Genomic DNA, 20,027 nt, shown 5'->3' on the forward strand with positions numbered 1-20,027 from the left:
GGGACCTCTGACAGTTCTTCAAGAGATTCTGAATTCAAGTCCCAGCAACCGTATGGGTGGCTCATAACCATCTGTAATGGGACCTGATATCTTCTCATGGTGTATCTGAAGAGAGTGACAGTATACACACATACATAAAATAATCTTTAAAAAACTAAGTGAAAATAAATCCTATCTCAAAACTAAAAAGTTTTCTTTTGGGCTGGGGAATGGTTCTATTGGTAAAGAGCCTGGCAAAACCTAACTGCCTGAGGTTCAGATTCCCAGAACTTACATAAAAGGCTGGACCCAGGCTGGAGAGATGGCCCACGGGTTAAGAGTACCTGTTGCTCCTGCAGAGAACCTGGGTGGACTCTCTGCACTCACATGACTGTTCAGAATAGGGGATATGATGGCCTCTTCTGACCTCCTAACACACCTGCACACGTACAGGTAAAACACATTCATAAACTTTAAAAAAACAAAAGAAAAAAAAGAAAGAAAAATTTAAAACCTGGACACAGCCACACGCATGTGTGTGTTTTATCCCAGTGTTTACTCTCACTCTGGGACTGAGAAAGCACAGCCTTCCAGCAGTCAGGGCAGATCTGTATGGCAAACACCACTAAATTTCAGTGATGTAGGAAAATCACCATATGATCAAAATCTATGACACTGTTCTAAAGGGGTTTTCTCTGCAAAGATGTAGGGTGCAATTTTATAAAATAACTCATATTAAACTTTTAATAACTTTATGAAGAAGGCTGAGGCAAGAGGATGACAAGTTCGATGCCAGCTAGCATTAACATAGCAAAAACTTTCACTTAAAAAACAAGGGTCTGAGGATATGACTCTGGTTAGAGCACTGGCTGATTTACCAGAGGACCTGGGTTTGGTTCCTAGCACACACAAGGTCATGCACAGTTCCACGGAATCTGGTGCCCTCTTCTGGTCTCTGCGAGTACTGCATGCACATGGTGCACAGGCACATGCAGGCAAAACACCCATACACAGAAAAAGGAAAATAAAAGTAAATTCATTAAATTGGGCATGGTGGTACATGTCTGTAAAATATAAACAAATACAAACTGACAATTTGTTCAGCATGCAATATATACTTCTTACATAACGCAACACCATACCTGATTTTAAACCACAAAATGAGACACTGGAGAGACCGCTCAATGTTTAAGAGCACTTGCTGCCTTTGCAAAGGACCTGGGTTTGACTCCCAGTATCCACACAGCTCTGGCTCCAAGGGATATGATGCTCTCTTCTGACCTCTGTGGACATCAGACATTCACATGGTGTACATATTAGTTCATACTTAAGACTAAATAGTTGTTTCATTCTCAGAGCCACAAATGAATGCCAGAGAATTTTCACCGTGGCTAAAGTTGGTTGATGCTGATATTTTATTTATTTATATTTCATGTAATCCCGTTTCCTGGCTTTCCCCTCTGGAAGCCCCCTATCCCATCCTCCCTCCCGGTGCTTTTCTGTACAGGTACTCCCACACACAACCTACTCCTGCCTTGCCACCCTGGCATTCCCCTCCACTGGGGCATGGAGCCTTCACAGGACCAAGGGCCTCTCCTCCCATTGATGCCCAATAAGGCCATCCTCTGCTACATAGGTGGATGGAGCCTTGGATCCTTCCATGTGCACCCTTTGGTTGGTGGTTTAGTCCCTGTAAGCTCTGGGGGGTCTGGTTGGTTGATATTGTTTTTCTTCCTATAGGTTGCAAATCCCTTCAGCTCCATGAGTCTTGTCTTTTGCTCCTCCATCGGGAACCCAAGCTCAGTCCAATGGTTGGCTGCGAGCATCCACCTCTGTATTTGCCAGGCTCTGGTAGAGCCTCTCAGGAAACAGCTATAGCAGGCTCCTGTCAGCAAGCACTTCTTTTATTTTTTATTTGGTTTTTCGAGACAGGGCAGCAAGCACTTCTTGGCATCCACACTAGTATCTATGTTTGATGTCTGTATATGGGATGAATCCCAAGGTGGGGCAGTCTCTGGATGGCTTTTCTGTCAGTCTCTGTTCCACAGCTAAGAATACCCAAAATATAATTCACAGTGCACATGAAGCTCAAGAAGAAGGAAGATCAAAGTGTGGATGCTTCAGTCCTTCCTAGAAGGGGGAACAAAATATTCAAGGGAGGAAATATGGACATTTTTTATATGATGATCAAGGTCATGTTGTTAGAATTGCACCCTACAGACATTTCACACTGAGTCTTCTATCACATGTTCAAAAATGGTTAGGAATTACACCAAAATATTGTCTTCTTTCCAAACATATGGTCATCCCAACATGGAGGAAAACAAAGCAGTTTGAATAATAAAACTTATGTGCAAATGAAAATTATATACTGATATCTTTGTGGGTTTTGTTAGGAAAATGGTTATGTAAGAAATGACTCTCATGCAGGGCGGTGGTGGCGCACACCTCTAATCCCAGCACTTGGGAGGCAGAGACAGGGGGATTTCTGAGTTCGAGGCCAGCCTGGTCTACAAAGTGAGTTCCAGGACAGCCAAGACTATACAGAGAAATCCTGTCTTGAAAAACAAAAAACAAAAAACAAAAACAAAAAAAAAAAAAAAGAAAAAAGAAAAGAAAAGAAAAGAAATGACAGCCGGGCGTGGTGGCGCACACCTTTAATCCCAGCACTCGGGAGGCAGAGGCAGGCGGATTTCTGAGTTCGAGGCCAGCCTGGTCTACAAAGTGAGTGCCAGGACAGCCAGGGCTACACAGAGAAACCCTGTCTCGAAAAACAAAAAAACAAACAACAAAAAAAAAAAAAAAAAGAAAAGAAAAGAAATGACTCTCACAATGTCTATACTATGTAAATCATCCATCTGCCTAAATGCCTAGATTTTCAGTCTCCAGTCCAATTATTCAAAGCATAATCTGGGAACTCAACCTAAAAGAAACTTAAGGCTGACAGCATATGTTGAATTCAAATGTATGCTAGGCTAATTAGTCTGATAATTAGCCTGTCATGAATGCACACAGTCACTAAAGCAAATTTTCTTGATTCATTTTATGCTTGTATATCAAGTGATTTCTCTCTGGCAACATGTAATGAGACCTGGGCACAGTTGCATCTTCAGCCTTGTAGAAAATGTTTCTCTGACGTGCTGTCTTCACACAGGTTACCTTGATGACAGTCTGTTGTTCCCCAAGGCAATGGCTTTGATTTTTTTCCCGATTAAACTTCCCAAAAACTTTAGTTAAAAGGCTATTTCACAACAAAATTTTAAAACTGCACATTTCAGTTGTGTAATTGCTGGTTGTGACCCCAACAGAGACCCTTGGGGTGGAGGGGAAAAGGTGTAGAATCAAAGATATGGACTCTGGAAGTCAGGCAAGTGGTAAAAGCAGACTCCTTTATTGCAGGTACTGGGCAAAATTTTATACTCCCATCCCGGCCTGACCCTACATCAGGGGTCTCTAGCCATGCTGGCAGATAAAAAAAAATTAGCTAAGGAATGTTATCAAAGGCATTTAGAGACTATCTAGGCTATCCATAAACAAGATACAGCAGAGGCTAACAATTTAACTCTACATGAAGCAGCCACTGCTGATAAGACACCAACAGCCTTACCACTAATGTGATTGACTGCCCTACCCACGTAGATTGATCAATGATGTATGACAAGAGAAAACCAACAGGCAATAGAACAACTAGTCTAGGACACTCAGCCTATAGAGGAGTCCACCAGTCCTTGGAATTCTCCCGTAGTTGTGATTAAAAAAATATGTAAAATGGAGGTTGTTGAGAGATCTCAGAGCAATTACAAAGATTATTTAGCCAATGAGTTCCTTGCAGCCTGGAATCCCATTGTCACCTTTGTTGGCGAAGGAATGGTGTATTATAGTGATTAATCTATAAGATTGCTTTTACACAATTCCTCTACATGAATATGGTAAGAAAAAGTTTGCTTTCTCAATACCTACCTTCAATAGAGGTTGCCCAATAAAAGGGTATCACTGAAATATCCTGCCACAAGGAATGTTAAATAGCCCTACATGTGTCAATATTTTGTACAACAGCCATTATTGATGATTTGCAAACAATTTCCCCAATCCATTATCTGTCATTATATAGATGACATTCTATTGGCTGATTCAGATATAAATATCCTGGAAAGAATGTTTGATGAAGTTGAAAAAAAAATCCTTGCCTTGCTGGGGATTGCAAATCACCCCTGAAAAAATATAAAGAGTGGACTCTATTAATTATGGAGGGTATAGAATAAGTCTGCAAAAGGTTAAACCACAAAAGGTGCAAATCAGGAAAGACAAATTAAAGACTCTTAATGATTTTCAGAAATTATTAGGAGATACTAACTGGCTGTGGTCTACAATTGGCTTGGCCACTCAACTGCTAAGCAATTTATTTCAAATGATAGAGGGTGATAAATATATAGTCTGAGGAAATTACCAGAAACAGCTGAGAAAGACTTAGCTCTGGTAGAAAGGAAATTGCAGGATACACAACTAGTTTGTATTGTTCCAAAATAGCTTGCATCTTAGTTATCTTACCATCTACTCATTCCCCTACAGGAATTCTCATTTAGAGGGAAGATTGTATATTAGAGTGGATATTTTTAGCACATAAACAGGGTAAGAAATTAAAAAGCTACATGGATATGGTCTCTGAATTGTTACTAAAAGGAAAAAAGAGACTTCAAAAATTAGTTGGAATGGATCCAGCTGAAATCGTGGTACCATATATTAATGCAGAGATTGACTCACTATGGACACAACATGAATGTTGATAAACAAGCTTGCAGTAATTTCTTGGATAAAAACAGATACCCTAAAAGCAAGTGACTTCAGTTCATAAAATGAACTACTTGGATTTTCCCTCATATACTAAAGGGAATTCCAATATCTGGAGCCACTACATTTTACACTGAGACTACTAAATCAGGAAAGGCAAAAGATTTAAGTAAGGTGGCTGAGAGTCCCTAGAAATGAGTTGAAAAATCTTAATTGTGTGCAATACTCATGGTGTTCTCAGATTTTCAAGGGTCTTAATATAGTAACTGACTCTCAATATACAGAAAGGGTTATTTTACACGTAGATACTGCTGATCTTATTTAGGATGATTCTGAATTGACTTCACTATTTATTCAACTACAATAAATAATCAGAAATAAGAGTAATTGACTATATATAACACATATAAGATCCCATACAGGTCTGCCAAGCTCTCTGGCACAGGGTAATAATGAAATTGACCAGTTATTGATAGGAAGTATACTAAGGGCTTTGGAATTTCATCAAAAAGAAAACACCATTTTAACAGCAAAGTTTTTCAAGAAAGAATTCTCTATCACAAGAAAAGGCTGTCGACTGTCCTCATGACTCTTTCGTACAGTATCAGACGTTCTAGCTCAAGCAATAAGGCAACTAAAAGAGATCAAGGGGATATTTATATTTATATCAGACAGTTCATACATTTCAGGTACAAACTTAATACAGAGTGTTTCGTTGCTTAATAAATGTTTGTATCTTCGAGGCTTTTCCCCACTTTCTCCTCTATAAGTTTCAGTGTCTCCTATTTTATGTGGAGTTCCTTGATCCACATAGACTTAACCTTAGTACAAGGAGATAAGAATGGATCAATTCACATTCTTCTACATGATAACTGCCAGTTGTGCCAGTACCATTTGTTGAAAGTGCTGTCTGTTTTTCCTTTTGTCAATTCTCAATCTTATAGCACAAGCCATTGCTGTTCTATTCAGGAATTTTTTCCCTGTGCCCATATCGTCGAGGCTTTTCCCCACTTTCTCCTCTACAAGTTTCACTGTCTCTGGTTTTCTGTGGAGTTCCTTGATCCATTTAGATTTGACCTTAGTACAAGGAGATAGGAATGGATCAATTCGCATTCTTCTACATGTTAACTGCCAGTTGTGCCAGCACCATTTGTTGAAAATGCTGTCTTTTTTTTCCACTGGATGGTTTTAGCTCCCTTGTCAAAGGTCAAGTGACCACTGGTGTGTGGGTTCATTTCTGGGTCTTCAATTCTATTCCATTGGTCTACCTGTCTGTCACTATACCAGTACCATACAGTTTTTATCACAATTGCTCTGTACTACATCTTTAGGTCAGGCATGGTGATTCCATCAGAGATTCTTTTATCATTTAGAAGAGTTTTTGCTATGCTAGGTTTTTTGTTATTCCAGATGAATTTGCAGATTGCCTTTTCTAATTCGTTGAAGAATTGAGTTGGAATTTTGCTGGGGATTGCATTGAATCTGATTGCTTTCCGCAAGACAGCCATTTTTACTATATTGATCCTGCCAATCCATGAGCATGGGAGATCTTTCCATCTTCTGAGATCGTCTTTGATTTCTTTCTTAAGAGACTTGAAGTTCTGATCATACAGATCTTTCCCTTCCTTAGTTAGAGTCACACCAAGGTATTTTCTATTATTTGTGACTATTGGGAAGGGTATTATTTCCCTAATTTCTATCTCAGCCTGTTTATCCTTTGTGTAGAGAAAGGCCATTGATTTGATTGAGTTAATTTTATATCCAGCTACTTCACTGAAGCTGTTTATCAGGTTTAGGAGTTCTCTGGTGTAAGTTTTAGGGTCATTTATATATACTATCATATCATCTGAAAAAAGTGATATTTTGACTTGTTCCTTTCCAATTTGTATCCCCTTGACCTCCTTTTGTTGTCTAATTGCTCTGAATGGGACATCAAGTACTATATTGAATAGGTAGGGAGAAGTGGGCAGCCTTGTCTAGTCCCTGATTTTAGTGGGATTGCTTCCAGCTTCTCTCCATTTACTTTGATGTTGTTTACTGGTTTGCTGTAGATTGCTTTTACTATGTTTAGGAAAAGCCTCGAAAATATGAGCACAGGGTAAAAATTCCTGAATTGAACAGCAATGGCTTGTGCTGTAAGATCAAGAATTGACAAACGGGATTCATAAAATTGCAAAGCTTCTGTAAGGCAAAAGACACTGTCAATGTCTTGACAAAAAGGCCACCAACAGACTGGGAAAGGATCTTTACCAACCGTAATTCAGATAGGGGACTAATATCCAATATATATAAAGAACTCAGGAAGGTGGACTCCAGAAAATCAAATAACCTCATGAAAATATGGGGCACAGAGCTAAACAAAAAGTTCTAACTGAGGAATATCAAATGGGTGAGAATCACCTAAAACAATGCTCACCATTCTCAGCATTCTCTGAGACTCATAGGACTTTTGTCAATAAATGGGAATTCATCACTTCAGAACCATGCAGAGACACAGCAAAGTCTGGATAGCTATCCTTGACATCTATGAAGCCATGTTTTCATTCATTTTTGTAGATTTTTCTCTCATATTTCTTTGAACTCAAAAGAGAAAGCAGACTTCTTGCTGACACTCTGACAGCTTCTACGTATTTTCTGTTTCTTTTTATCTTCACCTAGTATTACTTGCCTGGAACATTGAACTGAATCTTACCTATTTCACTTAACACAAATCACCATATGTAAAACAGTGTTTCTAACTCTTTTAATGCTAAACACTGACATTGAATTCAAATTATCTTTAGGTGGGCAGACTACCCTGCAGTTCAATGAATGATTTCTCAGTTTTAAGACAAATGGAAAAATGTGTTTTCCTATGTTTTTAAGCAACCACTATGACAGGGTCACTACATGCCAAAGAGATTGTTATCCACCAGTTGAAAATCACTACTAAAAGTTTATGATATAGGTTTGCAAAAATATTTATGACTTCTGCGTATGTTTTATGTGAGGCATTTCCTGGAAAGATGCAACATATATTCATGTGAGTATCCCAAGTGCAAATTGAAAACAACCAAAGCAAACTTGTTGAATATTTCAGCTTCATTGGAGTTAGTTACAGGACAATAGAAAAGGAGTTGTTGACCAGATCACAAGAGACTCAGAGTCACTTGTTATCTTATAATGACAAACAAGGATTAGAGAAGAATTATGATTACTGGATACTCGAAGCACACTTCATATCTGTAAGCATATTTATAGGATAAAGAATATGCAGTCTGAGTGGCTCAGTTTGCCAGGTACTCCTTTAAGTATAACTTTTCTTAATTGGATCATTTAAATTAAATATACAGAATGTTATCAGTTTTATTAGATATTTTGAGGATTGCATTAAAGACCTTACATAGTTTCCTTTCTGAAATGGATTATTTCTGTCTCAATGAATGTGTTAAGCAATACTATCTTCTGACTTGTCTTCATTTTGTAACCTTTGAGGGTGAACAAGTAAAAAGGTGTCATGAAAAGCTTTCTACATTTTCACATTTTCAGAGTTTCTCCCAGCATAATTAGTTGAGATTATCTAAGATTTGAACATTGCATGAAAGTTTTCACAAGATTTTCATAATCATACTAATTCCCTAGAGTGGAGACTCAAGTGTTGTCAAGAATAAAACATATGCCACATTTTTCCCAACAGAAATACTTTCCCCTAAAAAGTTCTCTCTGTCCTGAAGTGAAGTCAAAGATATTTCTTCATACAATGCATGAGTTAAGTTTCTAGCCTGAAAGTATATTCACTGTTATATTCTAGGAAATAGGCCAAAAGGAAAGGATTAATACCTACAATATATTTGAAAAGTTCCTTTTCTGTAACTATTCTCTAATGAATTTTAAGATGATATATCTTGGCAAAGGATTGTCTCGATCACTTCATTTATAAAGATTCTCTATTGTATGAAATAACTGATGATATCTCAGACTGACATTGTGAGTATTGTATTTGTCACATGCAAACTATTTGTAAGGTTTCTCTCCTGTATGAATTCTTTGATGATTATTAAGATGGGATTTGTGGGTAAAGCATTTCTCACATTCACTACATTTGTGAGGTTTCTCTCCTGTATGAATTCTCTGATGAATTCTCAGACTGCCTTTTTTACTAAAGCATTTGTCACATTCACTGCATTTGTAAGGTTTCTCTCCTGTATGAATTCTCTGATGAATATTAAGATTGAATTGTTTGGCAAAGCATTTGTCACATTCACTGCATTTGTAAGGTTTCTCTCCTGTATGAATTCTCTGATGAATACTAAGATTGAATTGTTTGGCAAAGCATTTGTCACATTCACTGCATTTGTAAGGTTTCTCTCCTGTATGAATTCTCTGATGAATTCTCAGACTGCCTTTATCAATAAAGCATTTGTCACATTCACTGCATTTGTAAGGTTTCTCTCCTGTATGAATTCTCTGATGAATTCTCAGACTGTGTTTACTAGTAAAGCATTTGTCACATTCACTGCATTTATAAGGTTTCTCTCCTGTATGAATTCTCTGATGAATATTAAGATGGGATATTTGAGTAAAGCATTTGTCACATTCACTGCATTTGTAAGGTTTCTCTCCTGTATGAATTCTATGATGAATCCTCAGACTGCCTTTTTCAGTAAAGCATTTGTCACATTCATTGCATTTATATGGTTTCTCTCCTGTATGAATTATCTGATGAATATTAAGATGGGATTTTTGAGTAAAGCATTTGTCACATTCACTACATTTGTAAGGTTTCTCTCCTATATGAATTCTCTTATGAATTCTCAGACTGTGTTTTCTAGTAAAGCATTTGTCACATTCACTGCATTTGTAAGGTGTCTCTCCTGTATGAATTCTCTGATGCACACTAAGATTGAATTTGTGTTTAAAACATTTGTCACATTCACTACATTTGTAAATTTTCTCTTCTGCATGAATTCCCTGATGAATACTAAGATGGATTTGATGGGTAAAGCATTTGTCACTTTTACTACTTTTGTAAGGTTTCTTTCCATGATAAATTCTCTGCTGACTTTGAAGTTTTTCTCTCTGGGTTAGATATTTGTGAAATTCACTACATTTGTAAGGGTTCACTCCAGTATTGTTTCGTTTCACCATGACTTTATATTTAGAAACAAAAACCTTCTCAAATTCTGCATTTCGCTTGTGTTTTTTCTTCTGCATGTGGATTTCTTGATTGAGACTAATGGTAGAAAACAAATTTAAACCGTTTACAGAGTCATTGTATTTGCAAACTTCTTTAGTGCTCCTGGGCTTAAGTCTTTTTTGGTTCGAGTATTGAAGAGAGCTGTGATAAGTTTTGTACGGTGTACATTGGGGGGAATCAAGAATCACCTTGCTAAGCTTGTCCCATTTAGAAGACTTCTCTTGAATATTCATGTGTTCATGGACAATATACTGGCTGTCTTCATCCAAGACCTTCCCATACTTTCCACATATGCAATGATTTTCTGAAAAAAAGTGGGGAGGCAATTAGAGGTGACATGAATTACTTATATAAGGAGTAAGGGATTCAATAATCAGTGAATTCAGGGATTCGTACTCTCAAGAGAGGTTTTCCTCTCTCTCTCTCTCTCTTTTTTTTTTAATCTTTACATGTATCCTCAGAAGAACCTCAAATATGATCTATATCAAATGACTGGAAATGATAATAGCCTGCTAAATTTTATTTTCAAATTAAACATCATACTACCTCAAATATAATAACCCAGAATTGCTCCTGTCTTAAGGAAAAAGAGGGACAAAGAATGGAAAAGAGGATGAAGGGAAGGCCATCCAAAGACTGGACCAAAGAGATGTAGATCCTTGCAGCCAACCATTAGATTGAGCAGGGGGACCACAATGAAGGAGTTAAGGGAAGGCCTGAAGAACCTGAAGGGCTTTGCAACTGTGTAGGAGGAACAACAATATCAAGACCCACAAAGTTCTCATGGGTCAAATCACCAAATAAAGAGTACACATGGAAGTACAAATGGCTCTAGCTTTTTTTTTTTTTTTTTAAGATTTATGGATTATATGTAAGTAAACTGTAGCTGTCTTCAGACACTCCAGAAGAGGGAGTCAGATCTCGTTAGAGATGGTTGTGAGCCACCATGTGGTTGCTGGGATTTGAACTCCGGACCTTCGGAAGAGCAGTCGGGTGCTCTTACCACTGAGCCATCTCACCAGCCCGGCTCCAGCTTTATATACAGCAGAGGATTGCCTTATGTGGTATCAACAGGAGGGGAGTCCCTTGGTACTGTGAAGGTTCAGTATCCCAGCATAGGAGTATCCTAGGGGTATGGGGTGGGAGTAGGTGGATCAGTGGTGGGAGAATCATCATAAAAGCCAGGGGGAGGGGTGGGATATAGAGATTCATGACAGGAAATGAAGAAGGGGCATAACATTTGACATGTAAATAAATAAAAGACCAATAAAAAAGAAAATTGTACTTTGCGTAAGCTGGACAAATAAATGATCCATCTGTAGTGAATTTCCCGAAAGTAGAACTCTAAATGATACATCACTAATTTTATATTTACAATTTGATTCAGAGTGACACTGAATCAGGTATAATTTTGGTCAGGTATAAATTTATGATATAGCCAAGAGTGTCAGGGAAATCACTAAATAGATTTGTTTCAACATCCAAAATGCTAGGATAATGATTATGCTGTCCCAGATCTAAACACAGAGATCAAATGTCAAAAAGTTAAATAAAAAACAATGCCCAAACCAACAGCTCTATATCCATTTGAAACCTTGTATATTTTTAGATTCATAAATAAGGGAACATTTAAAAGCAATAGTAAGATTTTTACAATTGCAACTATTATATGTATAGAAATACAGTTTCTTGTTCTGGATACTTAAAATTTTTACTTGAACTTTTTTAAGTTGATTGCAGCTAGATAAGAGATAAGGAGTGATCTCAGAGATTATAGCACTGGTTACTTTTCCAAAGAAAGCAGAGAAATGTAAAGGAAACACAATGAACAAGTTATGATTTTAACTAGAATTTCTCTCATTCAGGAGTCTCTGGATATCTCAGAGTATTTACATAAGCACTTAGTAGGAAAACTGAAAGAAAGAAACAGGAATTCAACAAGAAGTTCATTCTTACCCACAAACAACAGATTGTTGTAAATCTCCAACATCACATCCATGTACAATGTCCTCTGAGCAAAACTGAGACATTCCCATTCCTCCAGTGAGAAGTCCAAGGCCACGTCCTTGAAGGTTAACAGACCCTGTAATGGAAAACTACCTACTTGATACTGGACAAAAATGCTTTTCTACTTTAAAAAAAGAAGTAATTAAGATATTCTTTTTTGCTGGGTGTGGTGGCAAATGCCTTTAATCTCAGCAGTTGAGAGGCAGAGGCAGGCGGATTTCTGAGTTCGAGGCCAGCCTGGTCTACAGAGTGATTTCCAGGATAGGATAGCCAGAGATGCATAGAGAAACCCTGTCTTGAAAACAACAACAACAAAAAAAGATATCCTTTTTTGATGCAGATGAGGAAGGAAAATATTGAAGGATAAATTTTTCTGAAAGTGTGATTGAGATGTGTCTGAAGATACAAATTTCTGCTCTTCCACTGACAATCTATAGAATGACTTAATTTAAGACTCACATTTAGAAAGGCTCTCTAAATAAAAAAAAGAAAAGGAAAGAAAAATCAGAAAGGCTCTCATCTTCAAGACTTTTCTGTGATTTACTGAGACCTTCACAGCAAATGAAAGATTTGCTACCATCACTCTTTTCAAAAATTTTAGTGTGCAGTTTGGATTGTATACTGTCTTTCAATGTCATCTATTATGAAATTTGATTCCAAGCAGCCACGTGGCAATTAACAGTAGATTGTTAAACCCAGTTCTTTAAAATCCAATGATCTCTTCTGAACACTACACTACTGACAGGAGAAATACATAGCACATATGCATACATTCAGGCAAATGTAAGCAACGTATATTGAAGAGAAATTAACTTTATTCAAAGAAACTTTCTAGACTACTAATAGACTTCCTTATATTTCTTTTTCACTGAGAATGCATGATGTAATTTCAAAAGCAGTAAACATTTATAGAATATAACATGTCCTTTTGATTGCTAGATGCAGTAATGTACCTTTATGAAATATGGGTTGATAACAAACAGAATCCCAGTGTCCCATTAGAGATAGTCAAGATATGATAAAAAAATATCCCTTCAAATTTTACAATGTCCACTTTGTTCAAATATGGACACTAGCTTAGTCTTATGTGCAGCTGTGTCTCACATCTGTATAACAACATGTCCTTTTGACAATCTGAGGCCTAAGTTCAATGCTACACACGTTGTAGAAGAAACAGGTAGAATACTAAATGCAGAAATAATAGATGGACTAAATGACTAAGTTTTTTTCTTTAAACACAATAGAACTGCAACATCAGGGCATCATACACTGAACGTTCCTTGACACAGAAAATCAAATGCTTTTGGAAATTATTTTATAAGAATGTATTCAAAACCATAAAATAGAAATAAACAGTTTTAGAGAGCTTTAAAATTATTTAACCACATGGTGGCTCACAACCATCCGTAATGAAATCTGATGCCCTCTTCTGGAGTGTTTGAAGACAACTACAGTGCACTTACATATAATAAATAAATAAAATATTTTAAAAAATGTGGAATCTGATACAATTCACTTTCCTTCTGGAGCAGATTTGTTGTTTGATAGGATGCTGGGTAACTGTTGGGAGTATAAAGACAACACAATTGTCCTGATCTCTGAATTGGGCCTCTCCCCTGCGAGAAGAAAAGGGGGTCAAAAGTGGGCCACCGACGCACTGTTCGAGAACAACCACAGAATGTTCCAGCCCTAAGTCAGCACCAGATGTCCTGACCACATCCTGATACCAAGTTCCTGCTTCCCATGTAGCTGCCAAAAGAAAAATTTCCACTGCCCCACCCCTCCTGCTGAGAAGTACTTGTACTTCCCCTTTTGCTTATACATTTCCACTGCCCCACCCCTCCTGCTGAGAAGTACTTCCCCTTTTGCTTGTGCATTTAAGCCTTGAGCCTTGCTGAATACAGTGACACCTTGATACTACTCAGACTGATTCCGTGTCGTTTCTTGCACTTGGTGTCCGTCTCTCCCTCCCGCCATTTGGTTCTTAGGAGAAGGTCCCCTCGAGACCCTAAAAAACTGGACCTGCTGGACGGGTCAGATAATAGCATTTTCCTGTATTATAAATTCATTCACAATTATGGTTCCTCCTCATAAAAGTTGATACCTAAATACAGCACTGGTGGGATAAATCTCTTCCCATATTACAATGAACACATAAGAGTCTCCAGCTCTGGGTTCCACAAATACAAAACATTTTTATCATACATAGGGATCATTCCTAATTCTTAAAATGTTGATATAAGGGGTCAGCCGTCCTGAAACTCATTCAGGCTTCACATTTGCTCTCATTCTCTTTCCTGGATGGTTTCTTGTGTCGTATGCAATATTTCCAGATCATTTATAATTTTTAAATAATGTTTACTGACTTTAATTTCATATGGAATGTTGTTTTTGCTGGCATGTAGCTCTGTGCACATGAGAAACGCAGGCAACGGTAAAAGATATTCTTGAAAAAAAAAAGAGTTCTAGAAGGAAAAGAAGTCCCCAGGCAGGTACAGAAAACTGAATCTGAATTCTGCAAGAAGAAGACACCTTAACTGCAGAGCCACATTTGGACTCTTAATTAGCTCCTATGGAGACATAAATAAATATGCTTAATAACAATTTCATTAATACCATATGGTCTTTCACTATAAAATGATTAGATATGTATGTATAAGCAAATATCATATATGGCAATGTATTCCAATGAAGTATAATAATTTTTTATCAAATTGTGTTTTTTAAATTGAGGGAGAATTATACTAAATATTCATTAAAATTTAGTAAATTATTTCTCATTGTATTAACCTAACTGAAAATTTCAGTATCCTACTTTTAACTTTTTTTCTTCAGAATTTGACCATAGGTATATCAGAATTGCACTTCTCATAGAGAAGTGTGATCTATCATTCCTCCTTTGTTTATCAAAAATTATAATATACAGACTATATATTGTCTTTATTGCAAATATGCCTCAAACATGTAAACCTGCTCCATGAACAAATGACTAAAGAGTAAAGGGAACTTGCTGTTTCTACTTTAAAAACTAATCTAATTCTCTCTAAATATATTGCAGCTCACTATTATGTCTGAATTCATTCCCCAGGGTTTGGTGCTGTTCTCATGGTTTTAGGGGCATAATGTATCATTCAGTGTACATAAAAACCTTCAGATATACACTTATGTACTTAAAGAAAATAGTATCGTAATGAAAAATAGAAACATTGCTACAACCCTTCATTTTACCCTATGTGATGCACAGCTTGGCTGAAGAGGATTAGCATAGACTGATTCAAGCCTTTCTCTTCTAATGAAAAAGAGACGAAAAATAAGAAAGGACATTCATTTATTTTTGAAAATTGATGGTTTATGCACAGCACCATAGCTATCCTCTCTAGAAAAATTTTACTAATATAGTTCATGTGATGAAATACAAAGGTGAAGAAAACAGGACTTAAAATTATTTCTGGCCGGGCGTGGTGGCGCACGCCTTTAATCCCAGCACTCGGGAGGCAGAGGCAGGCGGATTTCTGAGTTCGAGGCCAGCCTGTTCTACAAAGTGTGTGCCAGGACAGCCGGGGCTACACAGAGAAACCCTGTCTCGAAAAACCAAAAAAAAAAAAAAAAAAAAAAAAAAAAAAGAAAAAAATTATTTCTGAAACCAAAAGGAGGGATAAATAACAATATATTGTGAATTTTCCACATGGACAGTATCTCTCTTGAGATAAATAGATTTCAGGTGTCATTGTGATTACTGTGTGACATGAGGTGTGAAAAAAGTGTTTTTAGAATACTGAAATATGTATCATCTCACAATCACAATAATGGTAAAAGAAAGATATTTTCCTTCCATTATCTGTGACCCTAGGAAGCTAATAAATTTATTTACTATTAGGATTCAAAACAGTGGATCTTATATAATTTTAGCTTCTACAAATTCTACTCTTTCATATCTTCTTTAGTGATGTGAATTTATACTTATTTCTATATCCTCATTCACAAACTTGTGTTTAGAAACCTGACCATCTCTGAAATGCAATTTATGTGGCACAAGAGACCTTACTTCACACTAATACAAAAGGACAGAACTTATTCAACATAGAAAATATCCATCAATCTGTTCTTTGAGCATCATTCTAATAAATCTTATTTGAGACATGCAGGTCTCTAGTCCAAGGGAATTATATATCCTCACAATATAAAAATCAAGTTAAGGGGCTGGTGAGATGGCTCAGCGGTTAAGAGCACTGGCTGCTCTTCCAGAGGTCCTGAGTTCAATTCCCAGCAACCACATGTTGGCTCACAACCATCTGTAATTGGATCCAATGCCTTCTTCTGGTGTGTCTGAAACAGTGACAGTGTACTCATATACAATAAATAAATCTTAAAAAAAAAATCAAGTTAAAATATAAAGCCATTATATGCATGAAAGGAAAAAACATTAAATTCTCATTATTACAAAAGATATAGATCATAGAAAATAAGCCCTTTCGATACCATTCCACATGTAGAGATTAAAACTTTTGGATGACTTGAATAAAAAGAGATTTTTTTAAAAAGAAATGTGGAAAGGACACTGACCTGTGGTGTATTTACCAGAGACTCACTCATTCTTGTTGTTGTCCTTCTCCCAGGGTCTCTGTGAAGAACAAAGATTGAATTCTTCTTGAAATTTCACATCAAGGTCTGAATGATTCAAAGATGAAATAAATACAACATCATTACAGACAATGCTAAACCACATTTATATATATAAACATTAAAAGCAAAATGATACCAGGAATCTTGACAATGTGCAGTCATGAAAGTAAGTAATGATATATTTAGACTGTAAGTGTAACCTAGTTCCTCCCACCACCCTAGAGTCTCAAAGTTTATTCACAACACCTGATATGGAAATCCCTGCCACCTGACCTAAATGACACACAGCAAAAGAAAATTGAGAGGCTGTAACTACAGCAATTTGACAATGTTAATAAAATTTCCCTACCCCAAATCACTAATGCAATACCAATTCTCATGACAAAATGAATTATGAAACAAACTCAAGAGGCAAAAGTCAAAATATAATCTGAACACCATTCAATGTGGACAAATGACATAAAGAGGGAACAAGCACAGGAATTCAAAGAAGGCAGAAACAAACAATGAAATTCCAGAGAATTCCTACAAGTGGGTAAGAGAATAATTATACATATGCAGGAAGTGAACATCTTATCCAGAGATATAAAAATCTAAGGAATGCTCACTCTGAAATGAAACAAGAAATGAACTCTGTAAGCCTGGTGGTAACTCAGTGGCCAATATATAAAGATACAGCATTCAGACCAAATAAAATAAAATAAAATAAAATAAGCTCGTAATTGAAAGGTCTTTCATCCTAGCTGTCAGGGATGTGACCTAAAAGCCATTCTGGTCTCTATATATCAGGACATGTGAAAGTCAGGAATAGAGTGTGGGACCCTGTTTTACAAACAAACAAACGAACAGGAAACCCATACAAGAAATTAGAGCTTTGTTTTCTACATTGATATCAAAATCAATTTAAAAAGTACAAGGATATTAGAAGGCTGATTATTAGGTATGAATGAATAAATCTCCTATTGGATAATACTTTTATCTTTTAATGTTGGATCCTCAGTGGGTCACAATGTTTTGAGGAATTTAGTTGTTGGAACATTACTGAATAAAGTATGACACTGGGGGTTGGCTATGAGAAAAAAGAATAGATAGATCAAAGGCATCTTAATTCCCTCTTCCTCTTTAGTGACTGGGGTTGAGGATGTGATCTTTCACCTTTCTACTTCAACAACATGGCTATGTTCTATCAGTCCTCCCTGTCATGGTTGATGGCTATCCTCTGGAAGCCTTACCCAAAGTAGTCTTTTTCTTCTATTAGTTTCCTTGAACATGGTGCTTTATGAAAGCAACAGACAAAAACCAATCACAATAAAACATATTCTAATTGGATTTAAGGTTGCCTTTCAGAGAGAGAATTCATGTCATATTCTGAAACCTAATCAAGAACAGGAAGTATGTTAGGTCATGAGAAATATGAGGCCATTTTAAGAAATGGTATCATCTAAAATTTTCATAGTCATATTGTGTTGTCTTCTCTCAGTAAAAGGTAGATGAGTTAATGGACTCAGACTCACAGCATAATTTAGACATTTTAATGTATATATTTGAGGTCTACATCCAGGAATATATGTTTATGAACATTTTTTTTTTGATAAAAAGAACAATGCCAGTGTTACATCTAGTTTACAGATAGTAAAGTGATGGTGAGTAAAACTGTGCTTCCAAATTCTACAACTGTCAGTTTTGCTCAGATAGGAACCCTGTATCTCTCTTGTCTGAAGTTGGGTGTCAACAGCTAGTCTAAGATGCTCAGTTTGGATTGTAAGACCTATATACAATGGAGCATCTTTTCTAGAAGAAAGAAAGAGAGTTATAACACCAAATACAAGAATGACTTAAAAGAAATACGTTTCTTTCTATTGTAGAGTTGGGAAGTGTAAAGTCAGTGTATACAAACAAAATTACAATCAAGACATAGAATCAAATACCTTGTGATATGATTTCATAAGAATTTTACATGAAGAAGAGTTAAATGATTATTTAATGAAGAATTAATTTGAGAATATTTAATGATATAAATAAGTTAGCAATAGGTATCATTAATATAATGTTTTTGACTATATGACAAAATCAATACAGATAATAATTTCATAACTTACACAGTGGTTTCCCTTCAGAATGGTTAGACATACATGAATAACTAAATGACATATGTGAAAAAAAGTGATAAAGTAGAATGATTTTTATAATGGAAATGACCATATTAAGATGTATAAGAATCATACTAAAACTTCATTTTTTATGGATACATTATTACTCATGAATCTATTACTTGCACAACTGAAAATATGAAACTTTTGACTTCAGCAATATTCTTCTCTTTATTATTTGAGCTCATTGATCTAACATGATTATAGATTACACAAAAAAGAATCATCTAAGGTTCTTTGACTTTATCCCTATTCTTTTCTTTTTTATTTTATTTTTTATTAGGTATTTTCTTAATTTACATTTCAAATGCTATCCCAAAAGTTCCCCAGACCCCCCCCACTCCCACTTCTTGGCCCTGGCGTTCCCCCCCCATACTGAGGCATATAAAGTTTGCAAGACCAAGAGGCCTCTTTTCCCAATGATGGCCAACTAGGCCATCTTCTGATACATATGCAGCTAGAGACACGAGCTCCAGAAGTACTGGTTAGTTCATATTGTTGTTCCACCTATAGGGTTACAGATCCCTTTAGCTCCTTGGGTACTTTCTCTAGCTCCTCCATTGTGGGCCCTCCTGTTCTTTTCTTAATTATTTGAGCTCATCCATCTAACATGGTTAGCAGTTGGGCATATAAGTATCATTTAGAATAATTCACTCAGTTTCTAAAAAACAGAACTCAGGATTATATTCAGGCTCTATCATGAAAGTGTACCAGAAATGTAAATCCCTGGACTGAAGAGATGACTCAGGGGCAAATGGTATTTGCTATTCCTGAAAGGAAACAGTCTAATTCTGTCTTCATAGCAATAGTTAAAAAAACAGCATGGTATTGGAACACAGGCAGACAAGTTGATTAATGAAATGGAATTGAAGACCCAGAAATAAAACCACATACTTACACACACGTGTTTTTTTGACAAAGAAGTCAAAAATATACAATGGAAAAAAGGAAGCATCTTCAAGATATGGTGCTAGTCTGATTTGGCTGTCTGTATGTAGAAAAATGGAAATAGACCCATATTTGTTACCTTGCACAAAGCCCAAGGCCAACTTAATCAAGGACCTCAACATAAAATCAAATACACACAACCTAAAAGAAGAGAAAGTGGGAAAAAGCCTTGAACTCATTAGGCACCAGGGGATATTTTCCTAAATAGAACTCAAATATCTCATGCTCTAAGATCAAGAATTGAGCAGGACAGTGGTGGTGCACGCCTTTAATCCCAGCTCTTGGGAGGCAGAGACAGGCGGATTTCTGAGTTCGAGGCCAGCCTGGTCTACAAAGTGAGTTCCAGGACAGCCAGG

At 36.6% G+C, this 20,027-nt stretch overlaps 1 protein-coding gene across 2 annotated transcripts; it reads right to left on the reverse strand.

Moving 5' to 3' along the window:
* Window positions 1-8,760: 8,760 nt before the first annotated feature.
* On the reverse strand, window positions 8,761-16,543 carry LOC147004095 (uncharacterized). 2 transcript variants are annotated; one of them, XM_085838665.1, is made up of 4 exons: window positions 16,514-16,543; window positions 11,900-12,026; window positions 8,917-10,247; window positions 8,761-8,832 (listed from the first exon to the last, which is right to left on the reverse strand). In XM_085838665.1, the coding sequence occupies exons 1-4, from the start codon at window positions 16,541-16,543 to the stop codon at window positions 8,761-8,763; spliced, it is 1,560 nt and encodes a 519-aa protein (XP_085694791.1). The 2 variants fall into 2 exon arrangements, with proteins under 2 accessions (XP_085694791.1, XP_085694790.1); XM_085838664.1 differs by having other exon boundaries at window positions 8,761-10,247.
* Window positions 16,544-20,027: the final 3,484 nt, after the last annotated feature.

The sequence above is a fragment of the Mus caroli genome, unplaced genomic scaffold, assembly GCF_978045245.1.
Source record: "Mus caroli unplaced genomic scaffold, Mus_caroli_1 scaffold_6, whole genome shotgun sequence".
In the NCBI taxonomy this organism is placed as follows: domain Eukaryota; kingdom Metazoa; phylum Chordata; class Mammalia; order Rodentia; family Muridae; genus Mus; species Mus caroli.